The following is a 14,607-nucleotide window of genomic DNA, read 5'->3' as shown; positions in this document are numbered from 1 at the left end:
TTTCTGTCTGGCCTCATCTGTCTTGCGACGCGTGCTCGGCCCCGCAAACATAGGGGTGGGTGGCCGATGCTCGGTGCGCGGGAGCGGCGGTCAGCACGGACGCTCTCTCGCAGCTAGCGAGAGGCTGGCGGGGCGCGGACGCCTCTGAGCGGCGGACGCCCCGCCTGCTGGGGACCCCCCAGCCCTCGGCTCGGTGGCTGCCGCCCCGCGGAGCCGGGGAGCGGCGCAGGGCGGCCGGGGGCCCGGTTCAAACCCGTGCCCCGGTTCAAACCCGTGTCCCGGTTCAAACCCGTGCCGTTGCCGGCTCCGCCGCGGCGGGGCAGCACGCGCCGCCGCTCCCGCCCGGACCGGGACCGGGACCGGGACCGGGACCGGGACCGGCCCCCGCCCGACGGGCAGCGAAGCGGGAGGCCGGGCCCTGCGGCGGGGCCGGCTAGGAAGTGCCACCGCGGGCTATTTAGCGGCCGTGACCGCCAGCCTCCCCCGAGCCGCAGCGCGCCTTACTTTGCAAGCCACCCGGTGAGGGCAGAGCTTCCCGAAGCCGAGGGGGGGCTGAATCCGCCGGAGCAGCGTCACCACGTCCAAGTGTTTGATCCGTCCCCTGAAGAAGACAGCACAGTGAGGGTCGCATCCTTACCGCGGGGCGACCTGCTGACCTGCCTGCAGGGCGCGGGTATCACCGAGAAGTTTCACCGAGACCTTCCCGGCCCCACGCTCCCACTCCCTGTAGCCCGGGCGTAGCTTAAGCTATTATTTAAGGCCTCCTGCATTCGGTGCGTTCCCTAGTGCTCATATAACTCCTGCTAGTACAGAAAACCCAGCCATCGGTCATACACGAGTCAATACTTGCAAGAATTGACTTCAGTGTTTTGAATGCTGCAGTTTCTTAGTGCATGGATGAACAATTTGGGGTTCCCCCACCCCCAACCTGCTCAAAATCTACATCTGCTTATGTACTTGTTGGTCTTAGGGCTATAGCAGGCACAGAGGTGCAAAGGGTCTTTTTTTTTTCCTGGTGCTATACCTCCCATATAAATAGCCCCAAGCCACTGTCTTTTGATACTTGTTTATGCTTTGGGCCATCACCGGAGCCAGTGCAAAACAGTGCTGAACTCCCTTCGCAGCAGCAGTTGGGTTTAAGTTCTGTAAATGGCATCTCAAAAGAAGAATTCTCTCATGGAGGGAGGAGAGCTACCAGAGCCCAAGGTGGGGCTTCAAGCATGGGACATGGATGGGGAAGAGGAAAAAAAGAGCTTCCCATTTATAGGTGGGAAGGAACAGGATGTCATCTGGATGGAGCAGCTATAACATGGCTTCAGCCGCTGCAGTCTTGCCTTCAAACAAGCACAAATAGCAGCATCTATTTTCTTAATGAACAGTATATTTATCAGAATTCTGTGCTTATGCCCTATCCATATTAAAAGTTTCTCTGGGAAGTCACCATGGATGGGAAGAAGTGTTTCAATTTATGTATCACTCCGATAATGTAACATGGCCTTACATATTGCAGAAGCTGAGCCCAAATTAATCTTGACACTATGTCTCCTAAAGAGATCTGCTTTTAGTTTACACCAAGATCTCTTTCCGCAGTTTTTGCATTATGAAGGGGGGCTTTGCAATTACAATTGTCAACTGTACTGTAATGCCACAGGGATCTAAATGCACTTTAAGCCTAAGCATGTGTCAAACAGCATATAATACTGAATGTCAGTTAAGCCCTTGTGTGAGTTGTTCTTGTGTAACTTTAAATCCCTGCAAGTCTGCTGATGTGAATAACCCTGCAGACAATGTAACGCAGCCATGTGAAGGTACAGGTTGTGATGGGCCTATATGACATATGACAAAACGGAGATTTGAGCACAGCAGCTCTACTGTGAGTAGAAAGTCAAATAGAAGAGTCACAGATCAATATCCCAAACACATGCAGCAATAAACCAACGCTCTAACCTCCTTTGCTCAATCTCCTGCTGCCCCTCCCTAAACAGTCTATATCTCCCTCCCGACTGAAAGTGAAGCAATGTTCTGCCAGGTAACAGTGCAGCCTAAATGCTGAGATTTTTTTGTGTAGCCTTGCACTGCTGGCTTATGGATTTACCAGCAATACCTTGTGGAGGTATCTATTTTAGGATTTCTGCAGAACAAAAAGTGTTCCTGCAGGAGGAACATGGCACTTACTGCACTGGGTCTAGAGAACAGAAAATAATGGGCCTGTTCTCCCAAGGAGCTCTGATATCTAGGCTGGGTTACTTACTTGGCTTCAGGGTCATACTCTGCCCAGATCCTTTTAAACTCATCCAGGTGGTGTGGTCCTAAAATGGACCAGTCCCGTGTCAGGTAATCAAAGTTATCCATTATAACAGCTACAAAAAGATTGATGATCTGCAAACAAGGACAGAGATGACTTGATGGGTGAGGCAGGTAACAGTAGGTTTTACCGGGTTCTCCATTTAAGGTCTGGATTTGGACTAGTAAAACTAGGAAGCCATTAAGGGTGGGTTCTCTGTTCCCCCATTGCCAACCCCCCAGTTTAAATGGGAAGATCCCAGAGGCGGGATATTCTCAGCTGGTCACATTTTTCTCTTCCTTACTAAATCTATGAGGCCCAAGATTGCTGAATGCTTAGACATGCTGTGGTGGCTTTTTTTTTTGCCTGGCAGAATGGGGTAGTGGTGGGAGAACCTGGGATTTATCCTCTGTAGGCAGTGGGGCTGAGATAAAAGTCCCTTCTTCTGGCCCAAGACCAACACTTTTAAAATGTTGCTGCTGTTCAATGGGAGAGTTTTGCGCACTGATGCCAGCTGCAGAGCATGTGCTGTTGCTCTGAGCAATGCCGCATTGCCAACACGGAGCAGATGCAAGTGGGATATGTGTATTCTCACAGTCATTGCTGCTGGCAGGGGAGGAAAAAACCTGCTCAGGAGCCAGAAGGAAGGTAGGAGGGAAGGTGGGAAGTGTGGCTGAGGCGTTGCTAGCCTCAGCACAGCCCACAACACACTAAATTGGTTTTCTCATTGGGGGGGAGAAAAAGCGCTCCTTTGCTGTGCACAAAGGATTGGGACCGGAAGCAGAGCATTCCCCAGAACCGGAGGGAGGCAGGAATGGCAGCGACCAAGGAGGCGTTGTAACTGGTGCTGCTGGGAAAGACCCTGTGGGGAGATTTCCCCTCTTTGAGATCATTCTTCCGCTGTGCAGTGCTGATGTCTGGGGGGGCAGGGGCTCAGTCTGACAGAGGGCAGGTTTCAGTTGCTGGGCCAGACTCACCAGGAAGGCACAGAGCATGTAGAAGCTGATGAAATAGAAGACGGCGAAGCTGCTACCACAGGAGTGATCGGCTTCGGTGGAGTTGGCTGGCTCGGACTCTGGGTCGCACTTCTTGTCTGGGAGACATGCCAGCATGATTTCCTGCCAGGCCTCACCGGTGGCACACCTGGGCATGGCAAAGGAAGACAGCAGTGACCTTCGATGTGAGAGGGACTGGCACATTAGCAACCCGTTCCTGCTCCCGTGAACATTAATGGGAATTTTGCCACTGAGATCAATTAAGAGCAAGTTAGGCTGAAGGCCGGGCTTTGACATACACTGGCACACCCTGCTCCTCTTTTTGGCTTTGTTGCCATCATCAGCGTGTTGTTCCTGACTGGCTTTGGCTAGTCTGGGTACAGGGCTGTCATGCTGCAAGCAGTCAGAGTCATCGAGACGTGTGTGACAAGGCTACGGACTGCATGAAAAAACTCCTTGAAAATGAGTAGACAGTGTTGAATTCGTGCCAACTCCCCACCCCTTCAGGATCCCGCCCTGGCCCGGCACATCTGGGCACATCTGGAGCAGGATGATGAGCTAAGCTGAGCTGGGCATGGCCATGCCAAAGCACGAGTGGGAGTTCATGTCCCTTTCCCGGCTAAAATAAGCTGGAAGTCTTACTGGCTAGATTTGAACGAAAGGAGGAGTTTGCGATGCATATGAACATTTGAGAGCACTGAAAACTGGCTACCTTCCTTCTGAGTAGGAGGACTTGCCTCCCTCCCTAGCACTGAGTGTTGGCCAGTGTCAGCTGGCAGGGTACAAGGCTTAACGGACTGGTTGTTTCATCTGACATAACTCCTAGGCTCCCCCACTAAGGGACAACATGTTTCTACTCACCTCATGAGCATGACACAGTAGAAGGAGATAAGCTGTGCCCAAGAGCAGAGGAATTGTGCTCCCAGACTGACACAACCCAGAGCTGTCAGACACCCACCTGAAAAGCAGCAGCACTGCCTGGGGGAAGGTCTGGAAGTTGTTGTTGCGGTTGATTTCTGTGGTATCGTTCAGCGCAATTTTACCAAACACCTGGCAGAAAGCAGAGGTCTTTTCAGGTTAGCCCTACAAAATCCCCAAACCTCGTCACCTGTAGCTCTTACCCTCACCCTGACTCTGATATTTAACAGAATCTGCTCATCTTTTAAAAAATCGTTTCCACAGGTCTTTCATATTTGCTGTTGCTTCCCTTGCTTGTGCTTTATCACCAGAAAAGCACTCATTTTGTAACAAGAGGCATCTTTTGTTAAAACAAGACAACTTCCTTATTTCACACTCTGTGAATACACGATATGGGGCCTTAATTTAACAGGCACTCATATGGGGAGGGGGTCCAGCTGAAAGAAATCAATAACACAGAAGAAAAGGCTCCTTCCTTCATTGCTTATCTGTCTTCACAAGGAGGAAATGATAGCAAAGGACCAGCAGCTGCAAAGCCTTGAGCTTCCAACTCTGTAGGGTGCCTTGGATCTTCCCAAAACAATGTAAAGTACGTTGCCTTGGATCTGGAGATTGTCCAAATGCCTGCCCTTCTAGTAGCCATGCTTGTCACCAGCAGGTGTTTCAGCCTCCCTTCCCTCCCCCCCGAGAATGTGGCAGTGTGAAGATGATGACTAGATTTGCCCAGACAAGGATGGCTTACAGCTTCCTTCCACGCCCAACCAACCGCTGCTGCACCAACTAGTTCATCCAGCCACAGCACAAAGCCTGCAGCCATCAGCAAACCTTTCTAGGGGCCTGCCCTCAGATGTGAAGACCCCAGTGCAGGAGAGTTTCAGGCTTCTTTGAAAAAGCAGCTTATATAGCTTTGGTATTTTGGGGCACCGGGACTGAGAGCTTAACAAAACTCGCCTGGCAGAAAGGTCTCTGCACAGCATAGTCAGTCAGGACTATTTATTCCCCATCGATAGCAACGTGACAGAGATCTCAAGGACTGAGAGCTGTAATCTCGTAGCCAAAATGAGCAGCAGGAACAGAGCAGCTCTGAGAGGACATGGAGCTTCTTTTCAAGCAAATGTCACTGAAAATTAACATCCCAAGAGAAACAATGACATGGAGAGAAGTGCAGGGACAATGATGGGGAGGCCGTGCCAGACGGGAGGGAGGGTCTGTACATGGCAGGATTTCTGCAGGGGTTCCTCATGGATGTGTGGGCCTTCCCCGGCCCCGACCGCCCCATGCCGTGGGTAGCGGTGACAGCCCCAGCTGCACTGAGGAGGAGCAGGAGGACAGTTTAAATGCTCAGAGGCAGTTTGAGCCGAGGCAGCCCATATTTTTCATTTCAGGCAAGCGTAGGCAAGGGAACTTCCCATGCCAGAAGTCTGATTTTCCTTTTGACCCTGCGGCTTCCCTCTCACAGCACTGGCGGCAGCTGCTGCGGGTGCTTTGCCTTAGGCACCTACGAGGAGCTATGGGTAGAGGTTCCTCTCTCGTGGCCTCTCCAGTCTGTGCCTCCTGGGCCATGAGTTGAGTGGCTTCATCCAGCAGCATCAATTTGGATTTTTCCATTTGAGCACATTACGTAGTGAGGCTTGAATGTTGTTATGTTCCAAGTCAGGGCAGTAGCTGAGATAAAGTGGTAGGTCTCCTTTATGTGGGAAATTCTTCTATTTTCGTCAGATCTGGTACATGTAGTCTTTCAAGGTAGCTGCTTAATGAAGCAAGGAAGGATTTTCCTTCCTACGTGTCCCTATGTGTGAAGGAACTCTATGTGTCAGCAGGTTCAAGAGAGCAGCACACAACATTTCTGAGAAGCCATTTGGACAAAAAGTGATAACAGGTCTGTGAGCTCTAAGCAAAGAGGGAAGATGAGAAAAACTGGTTTTCTCATTGGAAGACAGGAGGGCAGGAAGCGATCTGGTAATCTAGATCAATGTGAAAGACAGATGTATGATCTTCAGGCTGCTGAGATGATTTAAACAGAGGCTTGAATGTAAGCCAAGGCTTAAACAGCCAAGTTAGAACTAGGTGACAGAAAAGGGAATAGAATTACAAAATAAAATATCTAGCCCTGGCAGTGCCCCGATCATTGTAGACCCCCACCTGCATGGGTGGTTGGAAGCCATTTTTAATGCTTTGTGTAGCTACATAACACTTGTGTAATACTCTCAAGTGATTTTCTGTATAGCACAGGTAATCCTGTATGATCGTGGCCATTTGAGCTAGTTAGGTATTAAAGGCAAAACTGTCAAGTTTACAGTACGAGCCTAGTAGACTAAATGACAGCTGTAATTACTGGGGGCAATTGAGATAACCTGTGATAATTCAAGAAAAGATTAGTTTTATTTTTCAAACTGGGGCAGGGTAGATGGAGTCTGTAAAAAGATGTCATTATAATAACAGGAAACAAATTAAAACAAGGTCACAGAGGTCAGATGAATTTTGTTACAAATTCTGTCGGCATTGTGAAACCAAGAAGCCTATCATGTTTGAAGATCTCTCGAAGCAATTGTGCCATGCCTTTCTATACTTTGGTTTCTGGTCGCAGATGGCTGACTTGTCCGAGATCTTTGATTAACACCAAAGTGGAAAGTGAAGCTTAGTTTGAAAAGCAGCATGGCAAATGAGGCTGGGAGTGTCACAGGCTGTGCCTGTATCACATGCTTTCTTCAATGGTCTGCACGCAGCATCAGTTCCTTGCACAGATGAATGCTCAGGCCAGTTCCAAGTTCATTTTGCAAACTGAATAGGATATTGTATTGATGCAGCTTCCTGAAGAACTGGCACAAGCACAGAGCATCAGTACATTGGGTCTGATCCCAAATTTACCTTCATGAGCGTAAATCAAAAGCTGGTCTTTACAACTCAGTGGAAGTTATGCCAGTGGGAAAGTGATGCGAGAGAAAAATTGGGTTTGTTCAGTGCAGTATGGCCATAAGCCCACTGAAACAACTAATTTGAACCAACGAGCGAGGCAATAAATCTCCTTTGCCACTGCTGCTGGGTATTCCTTTGAGAGTGTGGAGGTCCTTTTACTGTTTGTGTATTGCATTCTGCCATTAAATGGGTTGGTTTTTGTTCTTGTTCTGGAGTGTGTTGTGCTCCCATTGGAAGTGCATAGGCAGACAATGTTTTCCAACCAAGGTTAGCTGCCGTCTTACCTTACTGGGCGAAAACATTCTTGTAAGCCCGGACAACCACACATTGATCTAGTTACTTTATAAGTCAGTTCCCAAAACTCTAACAGAAGAAGATAGACACAGTTGAGCTCTTTAGCATCACTTACCTGCATCCCGATCACGGCGTAGATGAAGAACAACATCACTATTAAAAGAGCCACATAGGGGAGAGCCTAGAAATGAAAAAAAAAAAAAAAAACAAAAAAAACAAAAAAAAAGAGAGCACTGTGTCTCCACCGAGGCCGGCACACTGGAGCCTGGTTCACGCTTGTGGCTTTGGGAAGCTGGGCAGGGGCTGGCCCCAAACGTGGAGTCTGTAATTTGGCCAGGTGGCCACTAGATGCCTCTACAGTCCCACATTTGCTTGCCCTCCCCGTCACCACGCTGCTGCCACCCAGCTCAGGCAGGCTCTGACTCTGCTCCCACTCGTGATGGTGTAGTTCTGCTGCCTTCAAGCCAGTCCTGCCCTTGACGGAGTGAGGAAAGTGAGGGCAAAACCAGTGTTTACGGCTGCTTACCAAGAGGAGAAAACTCTCATAACCAGTATTATTCTGGCACTAACGGCAGTGTGATTTTTTCTGGATCCAGTCTGGTGAAATACAAAATGCAACAGCTGCTGAGATCCAAATTCAAGTCTTCTGCTGCAATGGCTAGTACCTTCCTAAGTACCTAAAGCAGCATCAGCTTTGTTCCCTGTTCAGCATTAGGCATCTCTGATGGTGTCTGCAACGCACTAAGTGTCTGTGATCAGCTGCTGAAGAGGAAATGCAGAGCCCTGATATGCAGAGCTGCCTCCTAAGGAAGAGGCCAGTGCAATCAGCAAAGTGTTGAGTGCTATCGGTTTCCTCCGCCACTAGCAGGAATCAAGGGCACAGCTCGGGACCTCACAGGCTCAGGCTTTTGAGGAGGAATTTTCTACTCTCTTGCTTTTGAAATATATAGTGCTCAGACCAGAGATTTCCAACCTTACTTCAGAGGCGATGGGTGGACACATCCATCCTGAAAATGTGAGTACAGTCCCTGATCTGGAATTTGAACACCCCATTTCACAGAGTGTAAAAAGCCTACAATATTATTGTTATTATTATTTTTAAATATAAGATTATTTGCACATTTTAAGTTTATGCCTAAATTCAACAGGGCTAAATCCTATAGGAAGAATCAAAGAAAAATTTTCACTGACCACTATGGAGATTTGACTAAGATCTGCAGAAATCATCTCAAAGAGATCTGAATATTAAAATGGCAAAATTTCAAACCTTTAAACAATGTCTGTAATAGTCATCTTGAGGCTCAGGGGCAGATTCCTCTATGTTTTATGGGGTCAGACAAATCTGCATGGTTACCCCACAATGTCAGCTCAGAATTGGGCTCCAAACATTTTGTGATGCTCTAGTTGGGACCTGATACACACAAGACCTAAGGAGAGCTCCTGGGATAGTGTCCAGACAGGACCTGAGGTGCATAACCTTGCCAGTTCTTCTGTCTTTCAAATGGGGATGAGAAAAGTGTCTTCTCTCCTGGCTGTCTGGCCCTCCACTTTCTTTCCATGTTCTTCTGCTCAGCCTGCTCCTCTCCACTGATGCACCTTTCTACTCATCTCTGCCCCTTGTTCCCCATGGCTCCTTCAGCTCCCTATCTCCCGTATTCCACTCTTCTGGCTCTGTCCTCCTCTGTCTCTGTCCTTCCCTGACTTTACCACTTTGTCCTTACGATTCCCACAGCCTTGCCTTGCCCTCAGCACCCCTCTCACTGCCTACTCCTCCCACTCGCCAGCCTGGGCTCTGTTGCTATCTCTGCAGGCGGAAACCCCGCTGAGCATTTTCCCACCACAAACTCCTCTGACCAGTGCCCCAACTTGTATGTAAGCACTGTGCGCCGTGCAGGTAGGTAGGATGGCATCTGAAATCCAGCACAAGTTCGTTGCTTATTAGGCTGCCCTGTGTGAGCAGAGATGCTTCCTGGAAGCATGTGGGGACACAGAGAAGAGCCCATGCCAGACAAAATCTGCAGAGATCCCAGATTTTGCCAGTGGTAGTAGCTGAGTTAAGAGCTCTGCACAGTGGCTATTCTTAGCTACCAAAGGAGCATCCCAGTAGTTGCAAGAGGAGGAGCTCTGAGCAGAGAATACCATGTTATAAATGGCTAAAGGTTTCAAGGGAAAAGGCACTTGCCTGCAGTGCTTTCCCCCCACCTCCCCCGCTGTGGAAGATACCTCCCTTGATACTTTCTCCCATCACCCTACAACCCTGCCTAAAAGTGACTCTCCAATCAAAGAGGTCTGAAGGTCACTGGAGGGAAGTACCAGGCACTCCCTTTCCCATCCATCTCATCCTCTCCAGCCAAGAGCTGTGGCAAGCTGAGCTCAGGATAAGAGCGAGCTATTGCTAAAGAGGCTGGAGGGGCATAGGGGCAAGGGGAGGAGAAGCGGGAACTGGAAAGTGTGACTCTGTTCCCTGCATCAGGGATGGCTGAGCTGTGCCAAGGGAATCTCATTCTTATGCATGCAGACAAAATGGTTCCCACTGGAGCCGCTCAAATAACAACCTGGAAGTTAGCAACCGTGTAAGCAATGGAAAAAGTCGCTTGTGGTACGGATGTGTCAGAAAACTGCTATGCAATATTAGATCCTCTGGCAGTCAAGGAGTGTGCAAAATAAGAGTCCTCTGCATGAGCCTGGTGGTCTGGCTACTGAGACCACCTGAGAACTGCACTGGAAAAGGTCCAGACTGATCACTGGTGTACACATGTGCTGCTTCTGCTGACAGAGGCAGAAGTTGTGGTGATCCACAGCACTGCAGGCTTTGGTCCCAGCTTGGGTTGTAGCTGGTGAGGTTTAAGATTTAAAGCGTGGATCAGCTCCTTTCCAATTTGATTCAATACAGATGCTATCAACCGTTTAAAGCCTCAACCTGAGGGATATATGGTTGCTGTTTCAAGACTTGTATGTTGCACAGGTTAGTCTTCCATGCTTTTGTCCAGTGGTGTGTCCTGCATCTTTTCCCATGTTTGGACCACCATTTGTATTCCTGTGCTGTCTTTCCCTGACGCTTCCTCCAGACCTGCCCCAGCTAACATCCAGGTTGCGCTGGCCCAGTAAATCCAGGTCAAGTACTTATAAATGCAGGAATATGCTATGCTTCATCTCTACCATTTTTCTATATGTGGTTAGGGACTGGTTTGGAAGCAGTTTTTCTAGCAAATAGCTATCTCTTGGTGTTTGTTTTCGCACAGAGGTGACAATTCTTACCCAGTCTGGTCTCCTTCACCTTCCCCTATCTACTCTGGTACTTTACCTACCACTGAAATGCAACCTGCCTCCAGGGCAAAAGAAGCAGCAATTTAATAACTTGGCATCGTTACCAGGGCCAAAGCTGTGGGGCCAAAAAGGTCAAATTCTTCCTGGATGAAAGCATGGGGGGCACACACCTCTAGTACTCAATGAAAATCCTCAAAACAAGGCTTAAGGGGAGCTTAATTGAGACCTAGGCCTTTCCCATAGCTGTGTATTTCGCTTAAAGCAACAGATATAAAATACAGCTAAAATTGAAAAAAAAGTAAGAGGAGATTGAAGGGTTACAGACAGGCAGTAATTGAGTTGAAATGAACTATCAAAGCTGTTCAGGAAGGTCTCAAGCAATTACTCATGCTTTAAAGATGAAACTCACACCCAGGCAGTCATCCCCTACGAGCCCCGTTTACTTGACTCTCATTCGTGCCACGGGTCACTAGTGTGCATGGCTCTGACCAGCAGCCTTTCAGCTCAGGCACTTGGGTGAAACCCCTCCCTGAGAGGCCACCGAGGGGAAATAAAAAAGGAGTTAGGTCTTACTTAGAGATAAGTGAAGGAATACCTGGAAGGACTTGATGAAGGTCCAAAGCAGCGTCCGGATGCCCTCCCCTCGGCTCAGGAGCTTCACGAGACGCATCACGCGGAAGAGTCGGAAGAAGGTGATTGAGATGCGAGAGTTTTCCTCTGCGTTCTAGAAGCCATTGGCACAGAGGCAGGAGTTACAACAGCACGGGAGGAACAGGGGCCCTGGGCCACAGAGGATGCTATGCCGAGAGCTCACTGCACTGTTCCTTGTCCTGGTACCGCTCCCCGGGCTTGCACTGCCCTGGCACCCCAGGGATGGGCTGAGGCTGGTCAAGCCTTCCCTCTCTCCCATGGTAGTAAGGCTACTCTGTGGGGGTTCTCAAGGCCATTGGCCTCTCTCTTCAGGTCGCCTGGACTTTTGGGGATTAGGGATATTTATGCTATAAACCCTTCCATTACATCTCCTCCTCCCATTGGAAAGATGCAATTCTCCTTTGACGTTGTACTGGAGAAGAAAGATACTTTCTCTTCTGACCTGTCTTGGATGTTTTACCCCAGCAAGTGCCTCAGCCAGCAGTTCTGGTGAATCTGGTGTCAGGGATCAGCCACGTGCCACTTGCTTTGCTGGGAAACACTAGCAGGTCCCAGGTCTGCTCCAGGGTGCGAAACCCCTCGGGGGCACGGTGTGCAGCCCCCTGCCCAGCTGCTGGCATCACTGGCACCGCTGGCAGCCTCGCTGTCCCTGCGCTGCTGTGGCCATGCTTCTGGGGCCGGGCCGTGGTCGCTCGCTCCCGCTGCCCTGTGTTCGGGCCTTTCGCATTTCTCATGACCCCTTTGTATTTCCCACAGTCTGCGCACTGACTTTGGTTTTTTTAAAAACATTTTATTTTGGCTTCGCTGCTACTGTTCAAGCGTGCAGTATTTTAAAATAGTCTTTCTTCTGGGCTGTTTTTTTTCTCACAGCATCTGCTTTGTCCCTAAGCGTTTTCCCCTGGGCCTGTAACCAGCTCTGACGTTCCTCAGCCTTCACACGTGTGAAGGCAGCATCCGTCTGAGCACTACCACGGCAGCAGGCTCACCTGGGCCTCAGCAGAGGACCCGCTGCCTAGCTCAAGGGGAGGCGAGGCACAGAAAATGCCATGTTTCCCAGTTTGTTAACCCCCTAAAATACTGCGAGAAGCCTGTGAAGCTGGTGGTTTCCACTAGCAGCACTGTGGGAATGTGACCTCCTGTCACAGGGGGGAGATAACACTGTCACCCTGCCGCTTGACCTGCTGTGGAGCAAAGAAGTGCACGGAAACCCCCTCTCTGTCCCCACCCAGGCTGCAAAGACCACAGTTTGATTCTAAATGCCTCCAAAAGAGCAACATTTAGGAGGAAGAAACAGTGCAGATCACCCCCGCTGTTAACTACTCACCACTGTGTAAACCAAGAGAGAACAGACCCTTTGGATTTCCTGTCATCGGGCAGTGAAAACAGCAGCTGCTTGCCTGTCTGCTCCTGATAAAACCCAAGGCACGGGAACCACACGGACCTACGTTTCTGGGATTAAATGTCCAGATGAGGACGCGTACCTGTGCGCTGCGTGTGCTCCTGTTTCCAACCTGGGATGAGCAGATTGGTGCTCAGCTCCGTCAGCCCCCGGCTCCTGCTGTGCAGCCTGGGGGGCACACAGGGGCCACAGCTGCTTGCTGGTGTGCGTGCACCCCGCTCGCACAGAAAGCGCAGCGCTATGTGCAATAGTTCAGGATTGCATCCTAGCTGCAGTTTGTCTGTCTATCTGTGGTGAATCACCGGTGGATATTTTGGGTAGCTTCGTCCAGTCTGCAGCAGAAGCTGACGCTCGCTGCTCGTGCAGTAACTGGGTGAAAAAGATTAGGGGAGCAGGCTGTGTCAAGGAAAAGCCTGAGTGCTCCCTACATCTCACATCATCCTTGTTTTCTGACTTGGACAACAGGCTGGGGTCTTCAGTGAATCGGAGGGAATTGCTCTGAGGTGAAGGAGGGAATGTGGCCTCCAAGGAATCAAAAATCATGACATTCAGTGCTCTCAGCACTACAGTCCCAGAGGCCTAACTCCAATACTACCTAAAAGAGAGTTGAGGTCTAAATTGAAAAGCTGTGTGGACAGCAGTACTGCTGTGGTTGTGACAAAAAAAAAAAAAAAGGAAAAAAAAAAAAAAAAAAAAAAAAAAAAAAAAAAAAAAAAAAGAAAAAAAAAGCTTTCTTATTCTACCTGCTGCTCCTCTTGTCGGCTTGGCCCTTTGGATGGCAGCAAGTTGGGACATGCATCTGGACAGAGGTTTTAGTGTTCCTTTGTCTTTCTTTGCTGAGAGGATGCAGCTGCTTTAGGCAGAAAATTATCCCTGTCCTCCTAGGGTCCTGGAGTAGGCAAAGTCTAAGCAGTGGATAAAATAATAGAACAAATTCCTCCCTGACACAAATCTGCAATTTACTGGCATCAAACACTTAGCCAAAACCACTCAGTGATGCCTCAGGATATTATGGTCATTTTAAGACAAGGTGGCTACAGATTAGCTTGAGTAGCCTTGCTTGCTTTCTCCTGGCTTTCATCCAGCTTTTTGAAGGTGTATCCTTGCCAGAGGAGGGAGGTTCTGCAAAGTGGCAATCAAGAGACTGGAGTTACTGTAACTCTGTTGGGGTGGCGTGGGAACTGCCTTGTACACCAAGGCAGCAGAGTTTGTGTGCACCATTGCATGGCTCTTTTTTGTGCAAAGTATGAACTCAAATGTTACAGTGAATCACCTCATTGAAGAGGAACTTAAGAGTCCAAATCCTTTCTAGCCTGGAGGCTTGGACATGAAGGCACATTGCAAACTCATTCAGTGTCACATTGATAGCGACATAGTTTGTTGCTAACAAGAAATCTTACCAGGTCTAGTTCTCTCTTGGTGATTCATTAGAAGGCAGAACGACAGTTAACTTGACCAAAGGAAAGCTCAGGATGCACAAGAAATACACATGTGCAGCATATTCACAGCTCATGTGAACACCAGACTCACACCAATACACAACATGGCAGCTTCATGCACAAATAACTAGGCTGGGCTTGGAGAGAGAACTCGTGATCACGGGGAAGAGAATAAAGGAGTGTGTTAGAAAGAGTGTCACAGAAGCTGGGAGGGTGGTCTGTATTTTTGGTCTTACCATAGAGGAAGAGCATTGGGTATGTTCAGCTGGCTTTAAAGAAAGGCAGACAGAAATAAGCTGTAATAAGTCTCCAATCAAGAGCCCTAGTAAACTAGGTCTTGGCTAACACAGGAGCAACAAAATGGCAGAAGAGGGCAAAAGGGTGTTTGAAAGAAATGCACAAGAGGCTGGGCTTATTCCCTAGGATGCCCAGGATCAAGGCTGG

General features: G+C 49.2%; 1 protein-coding gene across 30 annotated transcripts in view; it reads right to left on the bottom strand.

The window, feature by feature from the left end:
• Positions 1-14,607, bottom strand: part of CACNA1C (calcium voltage-gated channel subunit alpha1 C) — a 448,320-nt gene that overhangs the window by 24,645 nt on the left and 409,068 nt on the right. For all 30 annotated transcript variants that reach the window (XM_030040267.2, XM_030040270.2, XM_030040271.2 and 27 more), the window contains 7 exons: positions 14,400-14,432; positions 11,270-11,398; positions 7,523-7,588; positions 4,238-4,329; positions 3,262-3,427; positions 2,252-2,379; positions 505-601 (listed from right to left, as the gene is read on the bottom strand). In XM_030040267.2, the coding sequence (XP_029896127.1) occupies positions 505-601; positions 2,252-2,379; positions 3,262-3,427; positions 4,238-4,329; positions 7,523-7,588; positions 11,270-11,398; positions 14,400-14,432 (711 nt within the window). The remainder of the gene's footprint in view (positions 1-504; positions 602-2,251; positions 2,380-3,261; positions 3,428-4,237; positions 4,330-7,522; positions 7,589-11,269; positions 11,399-14,399; positions 14,433-14,607) is intronic.

Source organism: Aquila chrysaetos, chromosome 17, assembly GCF_900496995.4.
Source record: "Aquila chrysaetos chrysaetos chromosome 17, bAquChr1.4, whole genome shotgun sequence".
Taxonomy (NCBI): Eukaryota; Metazoa; Chordata; class Aves; order Accipitriformes; family Accipitridae; genus Aquila; species Aquila chrysaetos.
The sequence above is the reverse complement of the archived record's forward strand: the minus strand, read 5'-3'. Positions and strand labels throughout refer to the sequence as shown.